General features: G+C 42.0%; 1 protein-coding gene across 2 annotated transcripts; it reads right to left on the bottom strand.

Annotated features, from left to right (window-relative positions):
- Positions 1-18: 18 nt before the first annotated feature.
- piwil1 (piwi-like RNA-mediated gene silencing 1) lies at positions 19-15,357 on the bottom strand. 2 transcript variants are annotated; one of them, XM_035785481.2, is made up of 21 exons: positions 15,199-15,357; positions 14,439-14,523; positions 14,162-14,261; positions 13,881-14,009; positions 13,500-13,714; positions 12,955-13,076; positions 12,705-12,785; positions 12,397-12,594; positions 4,931-5,039; positions 4,717-4,843; positions 4,478-4,595; positions 4,288-4,402; positions 3,934-4,121; positions 3,731-3,803; positions 3,416-3,616; positions 3,201-3,304; positions 2,987-3,057; positions 2,632-2,785; positions 2,402-2,527; positions 2,165-2,312; positions 19-1,991 (listed from the first exon to the last, which is right to left on the bottom strand). In XM_035785481.2, the coding sequence occupies exons 2-21, from the start codon at positions 14,505-14,507 to the stop codon at positions 1,875-1,877; spliced, it is 2,565 nt and encodes an 854-aa protein (XP_035641374.1). In that variant the 5' UTR covers positions 14,508-14,523; positions 15,199-15,357; the 3' UTR covers positions 19-1,874. The 2 variants fall into 2 exon arrangements, with proteins under 2 accessions (XP_035641374.1, XP_035641375.1); XM_035785482.2 differs by having other exon boundaries at positions 15,195-15,312.
- Positions 15,358-20,932: the final 5,575 nt, after the last annotated feature.

Below are 20,932 nucleotides of genomic sequence, written 5' to 3' on the forward strand. Positions count from 1 at the left end.
AGTAACACAGTAACACAATAACAGTACTACAAAGTTAACTTTTACTGAAGGGTAATCAAATTACACAAATCTTGATCCACAATTATTTTAATCAATTGATTTAACTGCATTTTCTTTTTTTTTAACAACATGTCATAAGTGCAACTTTGTGCCAAAGTTGAAACAATAATTTTTCAACCCAGGCAATAACCTTAATGTTCACTGTGATATTGAACAAAGAGGTACGGTGTGTTCGGAAAGTAAATGTTTTTCCACATTTTGTGTTATGTTACAGCCTTATTCTAAAATGGATGAAATATTTTTCCTCAATCTACACAAAATACCCCATGATGACAAAAGTAAAACAGGTTTAGAAATTTTTGCAGATGTATAAAAAAAAAAAAAACAGAAATACCTTCTTTACATACGTTTTCAGACCCTTTGCTATGAAACTCGAAATTGAGCTCAGGTGCATTTTTTCCATTGATCATTCTTCAGATGTTTCTACAACTTGATTGGAGTCTACCTGTAGTAAATTCAATTGATTGGACATGATTCGGAAAGGCACACACCGGTCTCTATAAAAAGTCCCACAGTTGACAGTGTGGGACCTTATAGTTTGGAACCACCAAGACACTTCCTAGAGCTGGCCGGCCAAACTGAGCAATCAGGGAGAAGGGCCTTGGTCACGGAGGTGACCAAGAACCTGATGGAGCTCTGTCAGAGTGACCAGAGTTCCCCTGTGGAGATGGGAGAACCTTCCAGAAGGACAACCCTCTCTGCAGCACTCCACCAATTAGGTCTTTATGCCAGATGGAAGCCACTCCTCAGTAAAAGGCAGCAGCCGCTTGGAGTTTGCCAAAAGACACCTAAAGGACTCTGGGACCATGAGAAATAACATTCTCGGGTCTGATGATACCAAGATTTAACTATTTGGCCTGAATGCCAAGCTTCACGTCTGGAGGAAACCTGGCACCATCCCTACGGTGAAGCATGGTGGTGGTGGCAGCATCATGCTGTGGGGATGTTTTTCAGAGGCAGGGCCTGGGAGACTAGTCAGGATCGAGGCAAAGATTAACAGAGATCCTCAATAAAAACTTGCTCCAGAGTGCTCAGGACCTCAGACTAGGGCAAAGGTTCATCTTCCAAATGGACAACAGCCCTAAGCACACAGCCAAGACAATGCAGGTGTGGCTTCGGGACAAGAACCTCTGTCTTTGAGTGGCCCAGCCAGAGCCCAGACTTGAACCTGGTTGAACATCTCTGGAGACCTGAAAATAGCTATGCAGTAACGCTCCCCATCCAACCTGACAGAGCTTGAGAGGATCTGCAGAGATTGGGAGAAACTCCCCAAATACAGGTGTGCCAAGCTTGTAACGTCATACCCAAGAAGTCTTGAGGTTGTACTCGCTGCCAAAGGTGCTTCCACAAAGTACTGCGTAAAGAGTCTGAATACTTATATATTTTTGCATGGTCATTATTAGGTATTGCGTGTAAATTGTTGAGAAAAACAGCAATTTAATCCATTTTTAGAAAATGGCTGTAACGTAACAATGGAGAAAGTCAAGGGGTCTGAATACTTTCCAAATGCACTGTACAGCCAAAATAAAAGCTGAGGTAGCAAACTTCTCAAAACAGTCTCATACCATGTCACACAAATAAAACACTTTGCAATGACCATCTACAAATATTTTTTCAAATAAAACAGCATAAAACAGAAGATAATCAAATTGCTGAAGTATAAAAAAATAAAAATGTTTTCACTCTCCTGTAAATTGGGGAATATCCTAACCACTTTACCCCCTAAGTAAATTCAGTCAATTTCCTGAACAAAAATCGAACAGTTTCAAGGAAACCAAGTTTTCCAATGTGCTCTTTAGTTAGCTTGTGCTCTCTTACAGGTAGTAAAGGAAGTCATCCAGGTTCATGTTGGGCTCTCTGTGGATGCTCTGGCCCACCAGGAAGGCCAATTTGTGGGCGTATTGACAGGGTGCAGGCACTCGGATGATTCCCTGGAGATAAGCACACAGAAAACCAATGACATGCATACCCACAATATACTACTTACTATCGTGTCCGAAATAAACAATACTCAACAATATAGCAATCAATAACCAATATGATAAAGCAGTAGTCTTCAGCTAGGAATGTTTGCAATACAACTAGCTACGAGAATCCAGCCTACCTGCCAGTTGTAGTACATGTGGCAGAGTTTGTAGGTCAGTCGCTGCATGTGGTCAGGCTTCAGTCCACTGCTGTCGTACACCACATTGTAGTGGGTTGGGGAGACACTGCCCATGCGGACGGCCTGGCTGACAATGAAGAAGTCGTACCTGAAAAGGAAAGACAGACAATAAGGATACGTAGTCACACATGATTACATTTTCATGATTGAAAAATCAGTCATCGTCAGTGATCGTACCATTCTGGGCGGGTGACCTCAGTATCGATGCATGTTCCAGGGGGAGGGTTGGTCAGCTTGCCATCAATGCGGGCAAAGAACCTGGAACTGATGCGCTTCTTCACAACCACCAAGGTTAGTTTGGGTCTAGGAGGGGGTAACACAGGAAAGAACAATATCAGCAATAGAATGACTGGTGATTGAAATGGAGTCAATACAGTGGCGAGTTTCTAGAATAGATAGTCTCTTACGCATAGTCGTGTCCCATGGTCTTGATGGACTCCATGATCTGTGGCACCTCGTAGTTGACCACACTCTGCAGCATCCCGTCTCCCACTCCGTCTCTGTACACAATGATACGTGACGGCAGGCAGTTGTTGTGCTTCAGCCACGCCTTCAGGGCACCTGGAAAAGAGCCTCCTGTCAGGATACTGGGGATCATGGTCACAAGCTTCAATAGGGATAAAACCCTTTCAGCCCTAGACTTTGAAAAAGCTGTCACAAATGTGACACACTAAATTGGCTCAAATGAATCATAGAAACACTTGGAAGTGAGCTTTTAATAGTTCCTTTTATGTAACAAGTGTTTGATTTGACTGAACATGCCTTGCAGCGCCACCTTGAGTCCGTCCATGATCTCCTGTCCACGGTTCTGCAGCACACACTTTGAGAACCACCTGGGAAATTAGAGGTATGTCCCGTTAGTTTAATTGTTAACTCATTCATCATAATATCAGCTTCTGCCATCACACTCTTAGCTTGGCAAAATAACCTGATGGGAAAGTGTCCATGCATGCCTCCTGGCCATAAGGACACATACCTGGACATGCCCTGGTTAAGACTGGCCACCAGAGCTCCAATTGATCTCTTGCCAGCAGCCGTGTCATGGTAGCAGTCAATTCCCACAATCATCAGCTGCTTCAGCTGTAAAACAGGGAGGTATGGTGGTTATGTCTTTCAAGTGTAACGCCTTAGCATAGGCACATTCTTCCATTGAAATACATGGGATGCATTTGATTTGTGCGTGTGTCTTACTGGGATCTCCACGCTCCACAGCTCTCCTCCCATCTTGCAGTTAATCTGCAGGGCGATCTTGGTGGCCACAGTCATGAGGGCCTGTTGTTTGGCGAGGGTGCGGGCCACCACACACTGGCTGGGTGTGGGGCAGTCCACACACAGATACTTCTTCACACTGTCGTACTTGTCCTTTCTGTTGCTGGGCAGGACCACCACCACCTTAGGAAGGAACCCAACACAACTGACATAGATTCCTGACATATAGCTGCAAAATGTTTGTAATAACACCATGACAGTCATGTTTAGCCAGACTTTAGCTGAGTGACTACTGACCATCTGGGTTTCCTTCTTAACATTCTGCTGCAGGGCCCTGAGCAGAGACTCCTGACGGTCCTCGTACTCCACCCTGGAAGAATGCAATGTTATGTCAACTCTGGGACATCAAGTCATTTCTCCGGTGAGAAAGGCTTCACTTGGTATTCCATACAACTGGGTAGTGCAGTTCTCTGTATCTTACTCTGTGTGTGTGTACTCACATGATGGCCCTCTGCATGCGGATGCCCAGGGGTGTGGAGACCTTGTTGAGGGTCTGCAGGAGGGCCTGGGCCACATCATTGTTCCTGCGGGTGAAGAACATTAACCAGTTCTCCAGTGGTCGGCAACTGATCAGTGGGATGCCTCTCATTTCCTTGGACCAGTCTGCTTGCCAGGGGTTGTACTCATACTAGGAGAAAATACAAGAAATAGCAGTTATATTACATCTGCTGAAAATACCATACTTTAAACATTGAATGTTAACCTGTTAAATCAGGAAAGTGCAGGAAGATGCCCCACCCCCATATTCTAATATAAACAACACTAAAACTTTGATTTTGTGTTGGATTATATACCGTTCTGAATCCCTGCACAATCCTTTCCGCAGGGAGGACCCTGCCTGTGAGGCTCAGGAGTTTGTTGTCAAAGTTGAGTCCCCAGGTATTCAGCTCTGTCTGTGCCTCCGTGTTCCTGCAAAATAAAGAGATGATCAGTATTGTAATCAATCAAAACTGGGGAATAGAGACCACAGACATTAAAACTTACTGGTGGATGTTCCCAACGAAGCGGTTGAGACGCCCCTCCCTCTGCTCTGGGGTCAGTCTGGTGTGGGTGGACAGGTCCTTCATGATGTTGAAGTCAGCACGCATCTTGTCAGTCAGGCCTTTTAAATAAGACAACACAAAAGCCAAAAGTTGTGGTTTGATCACGTAATACCTGGCACGACAGTACATTTAACACTTTTTTCAAAAACATTTGCAGTGTTTTGTTATAGACAGTGGTACCTGTGAGGTAGCAGAACTCTGGGACAAGCATGGCTGGCCCTTGGGGCGGTCCTCCAGAAGGACCAATCTTCTTCATATGGCTGATCAGAAGCACCTGGTTGCCGTCAGTGATGTCCAGACCATATTGCTGAAGAGACATTAAACCACCATTAGTTCAGTCAAGGTTCCATTTGGTGAGAACAGCTCATACGCGTGTGTGTGGGACAAAACCTACTGCCTTGTAGTAGTCTTTGAAAGAAATCTCAGAGTCTCCCCTCTTGAATGTGTTGTTGGGAGTATGGTCCCACGCAATGTCATCAATCCTGTAGGTTTTGTTGTTGTACCTAAGGGAAATGATGCATTTACATTAGGATGAAGCCTAATTTTCCATTGTTGATTCATGTCATTGTTACCCATGGCAGAATCTTAACATGTTATCAAAAGTGAAATACATGGAAGCAAAGACCATAGCCCTTTACACTCGTACTAGTGGTTGAAAAATGGCAGAGTTGGCCACTAACATGCTATACATGACGTCAGACCAACATGTTTTTCTTGTTTGAGTGAGGGAAATGCTGTAAATTGATGACTACGTATTTTGAAAGATGAGACGTTGAGGATTATAAAAACACAGCTTTGATGTCATACAAGCCAGCCAAACAACTGAGTCCAAATGTGCATATATAGTGTTAATGTTTAACATCACTGTGTTTGATGTAAGTTACAAGATGACATGGCTTCATACACTGGGTTGTTTTGAACAGAATGTGCTGGTTTGTTAATTGTGAAGAAAACTCCCCGAAGCACACACACCTGAATGCACTCAGGGAACTGACCAGAAAACTGTAAAATAAATACATTTTCAATTAATAACAGAAATAGAACCTGTAACCATACTGTTCCGGAACAGAACCGTTATTTTAAAAGCATGGGAAACAGGAACGTTCTTTTATGTTCCAGACTTTTTTCTAGTCCCACAACAAAATGCCTATTCAAAGCCCTCATGCTGTCCCTTAGAAACTGATTCCAGTGTCTGCCTTCAAGCTGAAAATCTTTGCCTGTGTGTGTTTAGGCTACCTGCCCCTCCCACCTCCAAAGCATAGACTACTGTATTGAGGTAACAAGCTTTATTCAGAAGATAGAGAAGAATGGATTACTTTCCAATGCTAGTTCAGGATACTATAGGCCTAGTTATGACGTTTCACGTGGGATTTACAAAGACGTGTTTTTAATTCTGGTGTCACACAGTGCACACACAAGCTTGTTAGCTAGCAAGGTCAAGCGTGTTAGCGCACTAGCTCGAAGGACGCTCAAAGTTCCTCCATAGAAGCCACTCACAGGTATAATTCTGTGGACCTAATATCATGTCATAAGATGCCTAGCGAGTCAAGCGTCCTCCTCAACCCGCTCTCTACCTACCCGCAAAATTTGGCATCTTGCACCAGGCTACACTTGTCTGTTCATCACACATGTAAACAGCTAGCTTGCATTCTTCATCTGTACGGATTGAAGTAATTTAAGGAACTGTAAATGTAAAAAATAATTAAACGGTGAAAAAAATATATAAAGGAACGCTTAGAAATTCAGGGCCCTGTGCAACTGGGTCCTGGACTTCATGACGGGCAGCCGCCAGGTGGTGAAGGTAGGCAACAACATCTCCACTACTCTTTAACACAAAGGCCCCACAAGGGTACATGCTCAGCCCTGTACTCCCTGTTCACCCATGACTGCGTGGCCACGCAAGCCGTCAACTCAATCATGGAGTTTGCAGACGACAACAGTGGTAGGTAGGCCTGACTACAACAACGACGAGAAAGGCTACAGGGAGGTGAAGGCCCTGGCGGAGTGGTGCCAGGAAAATAACCTCTCCCTCAACAAAACAAAAGGAGCTGATTGTGGATGGGAGCACGTCCTGACCCCCATCCATTCTTCTGCGTACACATCACTGACAATCTGAAGAAATTCGGCTTCGCTCTTAACATACAAACACCACTCGGGTTAAGTGCTCGTTGCAAAATAAATGTACACATACATGTTATTCAATCATTGCACCGTCAACGAACATCTGCGTAGCCAGGTGTTAAAATAGAACTTGGTTCTATTTGTGAAGCTTAATGCGCAGGAAGTCCCGGCTCTCCCATCTCCTCATTAGTTTTTAGGAGCATATACCCACGTGGATGATTGAACGATTAACTGAGGTCCACACTCCATTCCAGATGGTGGTGGTAATGCACCTTAAAGTTGGTTGCCAACTGTCATAAAGTTCAAAGAGTGGAGGAGAGATTACTAGAAACTAACTCGCTTTACCCTTTTATCTGTGGATTAATTGTCAGAGTAGAGGACCTTGTGCATTTCAGGTAAAATAACCCAGCTAGCAACAGCAAGCTAGCGAACTAAAGTGCCTTGATTGTTTAATGCTTTTCGACCTGTCCCCAAATAAATATGGTTGGTTCAGTTAGTTTTGATATTTCAACCTGCGTGTCCTGATCATATCCAGTGTGGATGGACAAAAATCAACATCACCGGGGGCACACTGCCCGCCCTCCAGGACATCTACAGCACCCATTTACAGTGCCTTGCGAAAGTATTCGGCCCCCTTGAACTTCAACCTTTTGCTACATTTCAGGCTTCAAACATAAAGATATAAAACTGTATTTTTTTGTGAAGAATCAACAACAAGTGGGACACAATCATGAAGTGGAATGACATTTATTGGATATTTCAAACTTTTTTAACAAATCAAAAACTGAAAAATTGGGCGTGCAAAATTATTCAGCCCCTTTACTTTCAGTGCAGCAAACTCTCTCCAGAAGTTCAGTGAGGATCTCTGAATGATCCAATGTTGACCTAAATGACTAATGATGATAAATACAATCCACCTGTGTGTAATCAAGTCTCCGTATAAATGCACCTGCACTGTGATAGTCTCAGAGGTCCGTTAAAAGCGCAGAGAGCATCATGAAGAACAAGGAACACACCAGGCAGGTCCGAGATACTGTTGTGAAGAAGTTTAAAGCCGGATTTGGATACAAAAATATTTCCCAAGCTTTAAACATCCCAAGGAGCACTGTGCAAGCGATAATATTGAAATGGAAGGAGTATGGCCGTCCCTCTAAACTTTCAGCTCATACAAGGAGAAGACTGATCAGAGATGCAGCCAAGAGGCCCATGATCACTCTGGATGAACTGCAGAGATCTACAGCCGAGGTGGGAGACTCTGTCCATAGGACAACAATCAGTCGTATATTGCACGAAGCTGGCCTTTATGGAAGAGTGGCAAGAAGAAAGCCATTTCTTAAAGATATCCATAAAAAGTGTAGTTTAAAGTTTGCCACAAGCCACCTGGGAGACACACCAAACATGTGGAAGAAGGTGCTCTGGTCAGATGAAACCAAAATTGAACTTTTTGGCAACAATGCAAAACGTTATGTTTGGCGTAAAAGCAACACAGCTCATCACCCTGAACACACAATCCCCACTGTCAAACATGGTGGTGGCAGCATCATGGTTTGGGCCTGCTTTTCTTCAGCAGGGACAGGGAAGATGGTTAAAACTGATGGGAAGATGGATGGAGCCAAGTATAGGACCATTCTGGAAGAAAACCTGATGGAGTCTGCAAAAGACCTGAGACTGGGATGGAGATTTGTCTTCCAACAAGACAATGATCCAAAACATAAAGCAAAATCTACAATGGAATGGTTCAAAAATAAACATATCCAGGTGTTAGAATGGCCAAGTCAAAGTCCAGACCTGAATCCAATCGAGAATCTGTGGAAAGAACTGAAAACTGCTGTTCACAAATGCTCTCCATCCAACCTCACTGAGCTCGAGCTGTTTTGCAAGGAGGAATGGGAAAAAATGTCAGTCTCTCGATGTGCAAAACTGATAGAGACATACCCCAAGCTACTTACAGCTGTAATCGCAGCAAAAGGTGGCGCTACAAAGTATTAACTTAAGGGGGCTGAATAATTTTGCACGTCCAATTTCAGTTTTTGATTTGTTAAAAAAGTTTGAAATATCCAATAAATGTCGTTTCACTTCATGATTGTGTCCCACTTCTTGTTGATTCTTCACAAAAAAATACAGTTTTATATCTTTATGTTTGAAGCCTGAAATGTGGCAAAAGGTCACAAGTTCAAGGGGGCCCGAATACTTTCGCAAGGCACTGTATCTACATTTTGTTATGTTACAGCCGTATTCTAAAATGTATAAAATAATTGTTCTCTCAATCTACATGCAATACCCCATAAAGACAAAGCGAAAACAGAAGTTTACATTAACTCGTTTTTCAACCACTCCACAATTTTTTTGTTAACAAACTATAGTTTTGGCAAGTCAGTTAGGACATCTACTTTGTGCATAAATAACACAAGTATTATTTTTTTGTGCACATCACAAAATAGATGGCACCATGAGGTAGGAAAATTAAGTTGATATATTGAAGCAACATCTCAAGACATCAGTCAAGAGGTTAACTTCTTGAGTGTAGGGGGCAGGATTTTCGTTTTTGGCAACAACAAAAAAAACGTACCCATTTGAAACTGCCTATTTCTCAGGCCCAGAAACTAGAATATGCATATAATAGTCAGATTAGGATAGAAAACACAAAATAGAAAAAATTATTCATTTTCCTATGGCTTCCTCAAGGTGTCAACAGTGTTTAGTCATAGTTTCAGGCTTTTATTTTGAAAAATGAGCGAGAAAGATAACATCGCGTGAGTGGATAGCTGGGTGTTCGCAGAGTTTTGCTTGCGCAACAGAGTGGGGCAGCCATCGTCTCTCCCTCTTCTATTGAAAAAGCGACAGTCCCAGTTGGTATATTATCGATTATATATTTTAAAAACAACCTGAGGATTGATTATAAAAAATGTTTGACATGTTTCTGTGGACATTACGGATACTATTTGGAATTTTCATCTGCGATGTCGTGACCACTCGAGCCTGTGGATTTCTGAACATAACGCGCCAAACAAATGGAGGTATTTTGGATATTAAAATAATCTTTATAGAACAAAAGGAACATTTATTGTGTAACTGGGAGTTTCGTGAGTGCAAACATCCGAAGATCATCTAAGGTAAGCGATTTAATCTATTGATTTTCTGACTTTCGTGGCCAATCTACTTGGCGGCTAGTGTTTGTAATATTTTGTCTACTGAGAGAGATGTTCTTACATAAACGCTTGTTATGCTTTCGCCGAAAAGCTGTATTGAAATCTGACACGCCAGGTGGATTAACAACAAGCTAAGCTGTGTTTTGCTATATTGCACTTGTGATTTCATGAAAATTAAATATTTTTAGTAATTTAATTTGAAGTGCTACAATTCAGCGGGTGTTGATGAAAATTATCCCGCTAAAGGGATGGGTGCATCAAGAAGTTAAAGCTTGGTCACAAATGGGTCTTCCAAATGGACAATGACCCCAAGCATACTTCCAAAGTTGTGGCAAAATGCCTTAAGGACAACAAAGTCAAGGTATTGGAGTGGCCCTCACAAAGCCCTGAACTCAATCCCATAGAAAATGTGTGGGCAGAACAGAAAAAGTTTGTGCGAGCAAGGAGGCCTACAAACCTGACTCAGTTACACCAGCTCTGTCAGGAGGAATGGGCCAAAATTCACCCAACTTATTGTGGGAAGCTAGTGGAAGGCTACCAGAAAATCTTGACGCAAGTTAAACAATTTAAAAGCAATACAACCAAATACTAATTGAGTGTATGTAAACTTCTGACCCACTGGGAATGTGATGAAATAAATAAAAGCTGAAATAAATCACTCACTCAACTATTATTCTCACATTTCACATTCTTAAAATAAAGTGGTGATCCTAACTGACCTAAAACAGGGAATATTTACTAGTATTAAATGTCAGGAATTGTGAAAAACTGAGTTTAAATGCATTTGGCTAAGGTGTATGTAAACTTCCGACTTCAACTGTACATAAGTATTTAGACCCTTTGCTATGAGACTCAACTGAGCTCGGTGCATCGTGTTTCCATTGATCATCATTGATATGTTTCTCCAACTTAATTTGAGTCTTTCTGTGGTAAATTAAATTGATTGGACATGATTTGGAAAGGCACACACTTGTCTATAGAAGGTCCCACAGCTGACCGTGCATGTCAGAGTAAAAACTAATTAATGAGGTCTAAGGAATTGTCCATAGAGCTCTGAGATTGTGTCGAGTGACAGATCTGAGGAAGGGTACAAAAAACTTCAGCAACATTGAAGGTCCCCAAGAACACAAGGCCCTCCATCATTCAGGGGTGGCGGGTAGCCTAGTGGTTAGAGCGTTGCGCCATTAACCTAAAGGTTGTGAGATCATATCCCTGAGCTGACAAGGTAAAAATCTGTCATTCTGCCCCTGAACAAGGCAGTTAACCCACTGTTCCTAGGTTGTCATTGTAAATACAAATATGTTCTTAACTGACTTGCCTAGTTAAATAAAGGTTAAATAAATAAAATTTTAAAACGCTTAAATGGAATAAGTTTGGAACCACCAAGACTATTCCTAGAGCTGGCTGCACTCAACCAATCAGGCATTTATGGTAGAGTGGCCAGACGGAATCCACACCTCAGTAAAAGGCACATGACAGCCACATGACAGTGTGCCGAGCTTGTAGCGTCCTACCCAAGAAGACTCAAGGCTGTAATCGCTGCCAAAGGTGCTTCAACAAAGTACTGAGTAAAGGGTCTGAACACTTATATAAATGTGAGTTAAAAAATTCTTAATACATTTGCGCACAAAAAAAAAATGTTTTCCTTTGTCATGTTGGGGTATTGTGTGTAGATTCAACATTTATATTTAAAAATATATTTTATTTTTGAATTGCCTTGCGAAAGCGTAACACTAAGATCCTATTTTATAACTTTGCTAGTAATGTTGTCAATAGAACAAGCTTTCAAATCATGCCCACCTGACCTAGATTGAAATTTATAATGCACTGTTTTTGGATTGCGTAAACAGTAACTGTGTGATGGTGGGGATGCAGAGTTGTGTTCCAAAGTAAACTACAAATGTGAATGCTCCAGTTCGTCAACGGCACAGTTATGAGAGTTCAAAAATGTACATTATTGTTGAATGTAGGCAACATCTCCACTACCCTGCTCTTTAACACAAAGGTCCCACAAGGGTACATGCTCAGCACCCTCCTGTACTCCCTGTTCACCCATGACTTTTAAGTCCTAAAAGTGCATTGAAACTGCTTATAAACTGTACACACGTTGGAAAGGTGTGTGGCTACTTGGAGACACCAGTTTGTCCTCTCACTCAAACCCTTGTAATTTGTCGTCACACCTACTCCACATTTTCCAGGAAGTCTTATGTTACTGAATGTATCCAGAGTATTTTCAGATTGTTATAAAAAAAATGTGAAAAGTACAGAAATGGTCAAATCAACAGTGTAATGTTTGGATTTAGTCTTGTGCCAGTTGAACTGTTGTGTACTCACCTTCGGTCTAATAATTTTCCCATTATCTATAAACTGTTCCCTTTCAATTGCTACCATGGCTATGCATATGTTATCCATATTTATTCTGTAAGAAAATTTTCAATTCAGCCCTATCCATATAGGCCAATTCCCAGAAGTGTAAAGGGATAACACTTTTCAAGCAGTTGTTCCCTATGCCAAGATTCACAGATTTAGGATTTCATCCAATTAGACTCCTGTAGTTAAGTATTGAAGGCACTATAGTAATGGGTCTTACTTGGTGAGGACGATGAGTCCTACCAGCTCCTTGGTGCAGGCCTCTGGGAAGCGCTGATCTCCACTCTGCTGCCTGAGGCCCATCATGAAGCTGAGCACCGTCTCACTGCGCAGTACCTTGTGGCTCACGTCCGTGCACAGCATGATGCTGGACTCGTACTGGAGGATGGTGGAAGTAAAGCCGGGCCAGATGGTCAGCCTGAAGAACACGCACAGCACACAGTGAAAAACAACAAAAGACATCATATTGCTTAATTCTGGTTCTCTAGTCTCCATAGATTCCACTGTTGAGGCTAGTGAAATACAGACCTGTGCTGTGGGATATTGAGTGGGTCTGTTGGGTTGTAGTAATGGCGTCCAATCTGCTGCATGTTCAGCATCCTCAGTACTCTGAAAACAAGAACAGACAACTGTTAGGCAATGATGGAGTAGAGCCACGGCTAGGGTTTTCATGTTAACATGTCACTGTCCCTTATTTTATAGACATGGAATATTATTTTCAGAGTTTTGAAACTCAAAGCTGTGAACACGACAATGACCCTTCAGTGGGTGTTCTGACCTTCTGAAGATGATGTTGTAGAACTGCAGGCACACTGGAGAAGTGGGGGGCAGCTCATTGGTCAGAGTGACAGTGATCTGGACTTTCTCACCCATTCTGGTCTCACTGTACAGCACAGTCTCCTATAAACAAAAAATGTGTATCTAAAGACCCAGAAGATTTAGAATCATGTATTAATTTAAGTCTAAAAAGCACCTAGGTGCCAAACAGCCTTTGTTTTTTAACAGAAACTTAAAGCTGCAATATGCAACTTTTTGGGCACCCCCAATCAAATTCACATAGAAAGTTTGAGTCTTAGTTTTGGTTTTGTACAATATAATATTTTGGTATTTTAAAATATTTCAGTGGTTTAGATGATACAATGATTATTGTTTTGTCAAACTGAAATTAAGAAAACTATTAGAATTTTAGCAATCAGGAAATGGCAGAGCGATTTCTGCATATTGAACCTTTAACTGTAAATCCCATGTTACATAAGAAGTTAGTACTAAATTACATAACTATATAAAGCCACCAGAGGAATAGTGCCCTCCAGTGTACTGTACCGTGTTGTGCAGTTTGTGAGGCAGGAAGAGGAGGGCTCCATCAAAAGTGCGAGCTTTGCCTAGTGTTTCCTCATGCTGATACATGAGGGCAGAACGTAGGCGCCGTGACTCCATGACGGGCTTGAAGTCCACATGGTACTGGTACAGCACCCACTGAGGGCGGGACAGGATCTTGAAGAAGTTGGCTTTCAGCTCAATGGGAGAACCAGATAAACCTGAGGAAATATCAAAGGTTACCGTTAAACCTGACTGTAGCCAGGGCAATTTGAATTTTTAAATCTTTACTAAATTATTTAGCTCAGTAACACTTTGTTTAAAAAAAAATAAAGATGTATCTTGGCAAATCCTGTCAAACCGTGTAGTCATAAGCCATTTACACACCAGACTTGGACTCTCTCACATGCTCCATGGCCTGCCTGGTGTTGATTCCTGCATCATGAAAGTCACGACGCCGTCCACCTCTCTCTCCGATCTTCACCTGCTGAAACCCTGCAGATATCTGAATAACGGCTGTGAAAAAAAAACACAAATGATTTAAGTCAGTGTTCATTGCAAATGTATGCACAGCATTTTTTTCATTTTCATTAAATTCAGCTATCCATAGTCAATTGTTTTGGGAGTTAATGTCATATTAGATGATCCAGAGGGAAAGCGCACTGCACCTTCAGAGGACACAGCCCCTGGGGCAGTTCTCTGTCTTCCTCGACCCACAAGCTCACCCTCAGAGGGGGGAGCTTCTCGTGCTGTCTCCTGAAAGGGTGTCTGCAGGTAAGATCAGACTCATATCAGATAAGACAACTGTAATTTCTTACATTAGATTAACAAACACCTTAAGATTCAAGTACTTTAATTATTTCGTCAAAACGAAAGTGTTAAAATGGACTACTCCAGGCCCTAGTTAACAGATAGCATATTAACTAGTTGCTCATGCAGACTAACCACGCCAGGTGCCGCGGTCTCTTGACCGCGCGCTCGGCCCCTTGATCGTGCTCGTGCACGGCCAGTCATTTTCAGTTTCTAAAACCTGGAGAAGACAGTGTTATTGCAAAGAATTTACCCATTTACTAAAATATTTTGTTAACTATGTTGCTTGTAAGATAGCTGGTTTAGGTCGTTAATAGTGTCAACCAAGTTTAAGCATACATTAAAGTCACTTGCAACACAAGTACTTTACTTGCCAAAGCCTCGCTAGGCCAACAAAAACAGGACCTGTAGCCAACTTTTAGAATGATTTCAACCACAAATAGTGAAAAGAGAAATTGGTTGACAAAGTTAAAAGCACGCGCTGGGAAGTGGCTGGCTAGCTACTTCCACAATGAAGTAAAAAAATGCATGGCAGGCACATGGCCCCTTAAAGCTCGTTTAGCTAGCTTAGCATTGGAGTGACAGCTAACTATCTTTGCACATTAACTTGACGGAAAAAAAACACGTTCCATTACAACTTATTTTCAACAAGCTAACACGATAAGTTTTCGTGATGTCTAAAAAAGCCCAGCGAGAATGTTGTTTAGCTAGCCAGCCAACATTTTCTAACTAACGTTAGCGCAGTAACATTAGTTGACAGCATTTAACGTACAAAATTCAATCAATGTAAATTAACAGATTCCATTATTCACATGAAGTTAATGTATACACTTAATGTCTATCAGAATATTTTGTGATTTATGTAAATACGATATCAATATTTCTACCTACTTACAAACTCAACCTAGTCAAAGAACAAATCAGCAGCTGCGATTAAACTTTTGTCTTGCTTGAACGCAGTATGAAGACCTACGTCTTCTCACTTCAAAGTATTACTACGCTCGTCAAATTTGCGAATGAAATGAGCAACAGTTCAACGCGAAACATCTTATTTTAATACATATTTTACTAATTGAATAAAATGTGTTTGTTTTTAAGAAAAAAATGGATCCAAAAATTCTAACTATACATATGTTCAAAACGGAGGAGAGAAAGATATCTATTTTTGGAATAGAAAGATAATAAGCGGAGTGATCTTCACGACCTTGAACGTTTTCAGTATACCTCTCACACCTGCCAGCTGCAATCTTACAAATATCCACCAGATGGAGATAAAGTACAGGCCTGGCAACTACACAAACCGACATAAACCCATGTCTATACATCGGCCTAGTAGACTACCTGATTATAATCTAGACATAATTTGATAATTTCTAGAAAATAAACTCTTATCTTGTTGACATCATAAAACACATTTTTGTCATCATAATACACATGATGGTGTCATTCAAAAACACAAGGAACACATATCATCTTAAATTATATCAGGCCTACTCACTACTCATTCCCTATAATTAATAACATAAGAATTGTCTTGTGTTTGGATGTGTTGTGCTATTCAAAATTAAGTATCCAATTTAGTCCAATAATCTGTAATTATAATTTATTCCATAGCTAATCCCTAATTTATTTATCCGAATCTAGCCTTAAACTCAGAGATGTGTTTTGATACTGTCAGAGATTATACTTGGTAGAAGTCCCCCTACTGTGCCACTTTGGTCTGTTTCATCACCATGATTTGTTTTGATGTTGACTAGATCAATGGGAAATGCCTGTTTCGGGGGGAGCACATTGCTCAACATGGATTCTGGATGGACATGTATCTAATTTCCTCTGGATGTTCAAAGGAAAAGTGATCTAGGGGTTGTGCGATTTCCCGATAAATTGCTGCTGATGTTAGTGTTGTGCTTGCATCATCTCAGTTTTTGATGAGCTGTTTTCGTAAGCAAAGAATAATGAGGAAGCATGGATAGTGAAACTTTTAACAGAGCCTGAAGTTTTTTTCCTTGCAGCCCAGCCTCCAATCATCTAGCTGTGATACCTCAACTTTGCCACTGTCATCCCTCCTAATTCTGTATGCCCATTGTTCTTTTCATAGGAACAATCTCTCTTGCTTCTATCAAACATTACTGTGCATAATTTGTTTAATGACTTCCTTCTTACATTGGTTTTTACATGCACTAGTGGGCAAACAGACCATCATGTACTAAGTACTCACCCATAGTTACTGGAGGCCAGAACTGTTCTAAAGACTGGGATGGACCATTCCTTTTCTTCTTTCAGAGCGCCTCGTGACATTGATAAAAAATATGTTAATGATTCTGTGACAGTCACTTTTATTTCTCTTTCACGTTCTTTCAAGGGGGCTAAAATAAATGTCAACATTTCTTCTCTCACCCTTCCTCCCCTTTCCCGTCTCACCCTTTATCCATTAGAAAATAAGTTGCCATTTTGAGGAAGATGTATGCAAGTCTTTCATGTCTGAGATCTAAGAGTGATTACTGATTCAGACCTGAGGGACCAGTCTGAGAGGAATCACTCCAGTCACTGTTTACCTGCCTGACAAAAGGGAGAGAGATGATTTTATTTGTTTTAATTAAACTTTATTTAACTAGGCAAGTCAGTTAAAATCTCATTCGTATTTACGATGACGGCCTACCCCGACCAAACCCTCCCCTAACTTAGACAACACTAGGCCAATTGTGCGCCGCCCTATGGTACTCCCGATCACGGCCGGTTGTGATACAGCCAGGGATCGAACCAGGGTCTGTTGTGACGCCTCTAGCACTAATGAGAGAGAATGGAGAGAGAGGATAGACAGAAAAGGGAGAGGGGGTGTCAGTGTCATCAACATTCATTTAGTGCTTTATCCTACGTAAGTATCATAACTTATTTTCGTCAATCCCTTATTATAAATACATAAAAAAGCCACTGGACCACTTAATGGACAACAAACAAGGGACAAACAACACACAAACATAACTCTGTATAGTGTTTGTCTTTTAAAAGACAATGTGTAAAACGTTGATGATGGGCCAGTTAAATGCAAATGAGAGGTAAATGCTCCATAGAAAGTGCTAATTGAACATCTGGAAACGTAAAGCGGCCCCTCTGGGAAGGTGTCATAAAACTACCTTCTTTGAGCAACAAGACCCTTTTCTTTTATAAGAACAGTTCGGCAGTTTTTTTGTCTTTAGAACTTCTTCACTTGGAGTAACAAAGTAAATTATTACAAGATCATAATCACACCCATCTTACATCTGAAGGGAGTAATGCCCTTCTTCTCAATGAGCATTAGCCTATACAAGCAAATACTTCAACTTGGTATTTGGGGTAGCTAGATTGGCCAACCATGAGACAGAAAAAACTACTTCAAATTGAAGCTGGAATGTATTTTAACAGTAGCTCCAAATGATAAACAGTGGTGTGTCTTCTGAAAATATTTGTATCTATCATATCACCTTTCACTCCAATGATAAGACATCAGACACATACTTTTAAGGGCTTCTTTGGGAAGAAAATGTTTCCTTCAAACACCACCCCTTCCCTTAAACAAAAACAACAACAACAAAGGCCAAAGCCAAAAAGGAAACGAAAATTAAAGGTAAATAATGAAAAGCAAGGAGAGCAGTGCGAGGCAGAGAGCGAGCTGCAAGATGAGCAGTGCGAGGCAGAGAGCGAGCTGCAAGATGAGCAGTGCGAGGCAGAGAGCGAGCTGCAAGATGAGCAGTGCGAGGCAGAGAGCGAGCTGCAAGATGAGCAGTGCGAGGCAGAGAGCGAGCTGCAAGATGAGCAGTGCGAGGCAGAGAGCGAGCTGCAAGATGAGCAGTGCGAGGCAGAGAGCGAGCTGCAAGATGAGCAGTGCGAGACAGAGAGCGAGCTGCAAGATGAGCCGTGCGAGGCAGAGAGCGAGCTGCAAGATGAGCAGTGCGAGGCAGAGAGCGAGCTGCAAGATGAGCCGTGCGAGGCAGAGAGCGAGCTGCAAGATGAGCAGTGCGAGGCAGAGAGCGAGCTGCAAGATGAGCAGTGCGAGGCAGAGAGCGAGCTGCAAGATGAGCAGTGCGAGGCAGAGAGCGAGCTGCAAGATGAGCAGTGCGAGGCAGAGAGCGAGCTGCAAGATGAGCAGTGCGAGGCAGAGAGCGAGCTGCAAGATGAGCAGTGCGAGGCAGAGAGCGAGCTGCAAGATGAGCAGTGCCTGGCTGAGAGAGAGCAACAAGATGAGCAGTGCCTGGTTGAGAGAGAGCTGCAAGATGAGCAGTGCCTGGCTGAGAGCGAGTTGCAAGATGAGCAGTGCGAGGCAGAGAGCGAGCTGCAAGATGAGCAGTGCGAGGCAGAGAGCGAGCTGCAAGATGAGCAGTGCGAGGCTGAGAGCGAGCTGCAAGATGAGCAGTGCGAGGCTGAGAGCAAGCTGCAAGATGAGCAGTGCGAGGCAGAGAGCGAGCTGCAAGATGAGCAGTGCGAGGCAGAGAAAGGTACACCCTGCCAGGGACGATGATAAATGCGCTTCAGGCTTCAAACTGGTCCAGCAGTGTGGATCCCACACTTACACTAATCAACCACTGAGAGTCTATCCAGGACCAACACAAATGAGTAGGCGCCTTCCTCCAAGAGAAGCACGGAATGTACAGTACATTAGGACTGCATACCAAATTGGTTTTGTTGTTTGAAAATTAATGATCATAGTGATCATCATCATCATTGTGATAGTTATTTTGGGTGTTTCTGACTCAAAACAAGCAATAGCTGTGTGTCTGTCCAAACATCATGGCTAGCACTATTTCTCCCTGACTTACTGTCCCCATTTGGACAAAAATATGCTAAAAAAGCAGGGTCACAATAGCAGTAGACCTATTGAGCTCCTACACTTGATTGGAAATGTAGAACAAGAGGGGATTCTGAATAATAAGGATACAGTGGCATGATATCAGTAAGCGGGCTAGGAAATTAGATTACTCTATTGCCTGCTGTGGAACTTAATCTGCTCAGCATCAATGCGATCCCTCGGTAAAACGGTACGCACTCACATACGCATGCACACACACGCACAAACGCACACATGCACACACACACACACACACACACACACACACACACACACACACACACACACACACACACACACACACACACACACACACACACACACACACACACACACACACACACACACACACACACACACACACACACACACACACACACACACACATTGTTTACCTGACTTGACCTCACTTCCCTTACCCACACACCCATGTCCTCTAAACAAATGGATTAATCAAATAGCACCATATAGTATGTATACCGCACCACAAAAGGTACTATAACCAGCTCAATATAAGGCTTTACATATGTCTTGAATCCTCCATCCTTCCTTATCTCTGTTCTTCTACAAAGCCACAGTCAAGCTGAGTCATCATGTAGAAGACTGCTGAAAGATGGTTTCTTCCCCCAAAAGAGTTAAATCCATGGAAAGGGTTCTTGCTCTCTGATAGATTGAAATGTTTCTGCCTTTAATCTTTAATTTTACTAAACTATACCATTATCTCCATTAAATGCAGCCTTGACCAAAAAGTAGGAACATTCTTTGAACTCCAGTAAGTGGAAACAAATGGAGAGTAAGATAGAGATCCCCTAGAGGATGATGACTGTGATGGACATTCTTTCCACATTTCCCCCTCAACACATTTAGTTTGAAGTTGTCCCATTCAGAAACCGTGCCACACATCGCAACCGATGGAACAGTAAATCAAAATATCAAAGGCAAATATATCAACTGGAAAACAAAGAGAACAAGCATGAGGGCGTCAAAGAGAAATGGGAAAGAACAGACTGTCTTTTCCCTAGCAGTCAGAGATTAGTAAAAGCAGCACCACTATTACTACTTGCTGTAATCTTATCATATCCATCATCTTGTGATGATAAACATCTCTGAGTTGTTCTCACCAATATATATATACTCAAAGGGATCACAGATGAATTCGAATACAGTTTCTGACGCATGCAATCATTATGACTGAGGGCCATGGAAATGCCCAGAGTTATATTTAATCATTAAATACAGGATGACACACTTACAAAGAGTCAAATTCTATTAACTATTTTCTAGATGAAGAGGGGCTTTGAAGTGATTGAATGAATGTGGAAATAGGGGCAATTTCTTCTGTTTTGACATGGTGCTGCTGTTAATCATACTTAACATGGCATAAGAGCCACAAGGGCAAGACTCATGTCTAATAACAGGGCAGTTTATGAGGGGTTGATATTGAGTCCAGTGTTTACCATGCAAGTTGGAAGGCTAGGGTGACACTCAACTGTCATGACAGAATTCAGCTTTCAGCACACACTCAGGGTGACATGCTGATTGGCTATGCACTGAGTAGAAAGGTTGGTTGGAGCTCACATGCATTCTCATATTATCCCTAACTTGGAAATGATTCAGGAATGAGGAAATAGAAGAAAATGGACCATGACTGTTTAATTGGCTGGGAAATTGTGTGTCTCTGTCTTTTGTTGTTAACCGGTTGCAGCAAGCACACACACTATAGCTCCACCCTTTAAGATTTGTACACTAGCTTGGTGTGAGAGCCAGGTCAGAGAGAAGGAGTCTGCTACTTGACTTCAATGGATAT

This window comes from Oncorhynchus keta, chromosome 14 (genome assembly GCF_023373465.1).
Source record: "Oncorhynchus keta strain PuntledgeMale-10-30-2019 chromosome 14, Oket_V2, whole genome shotgun sequence".
NCBI classification, from domain to species: Eukaryota; Metazoa; Chordata; class Actinopteri; order Salmoniformes; family Salmonidae; genus Oncorhynchus; species Oncorhynchus keta.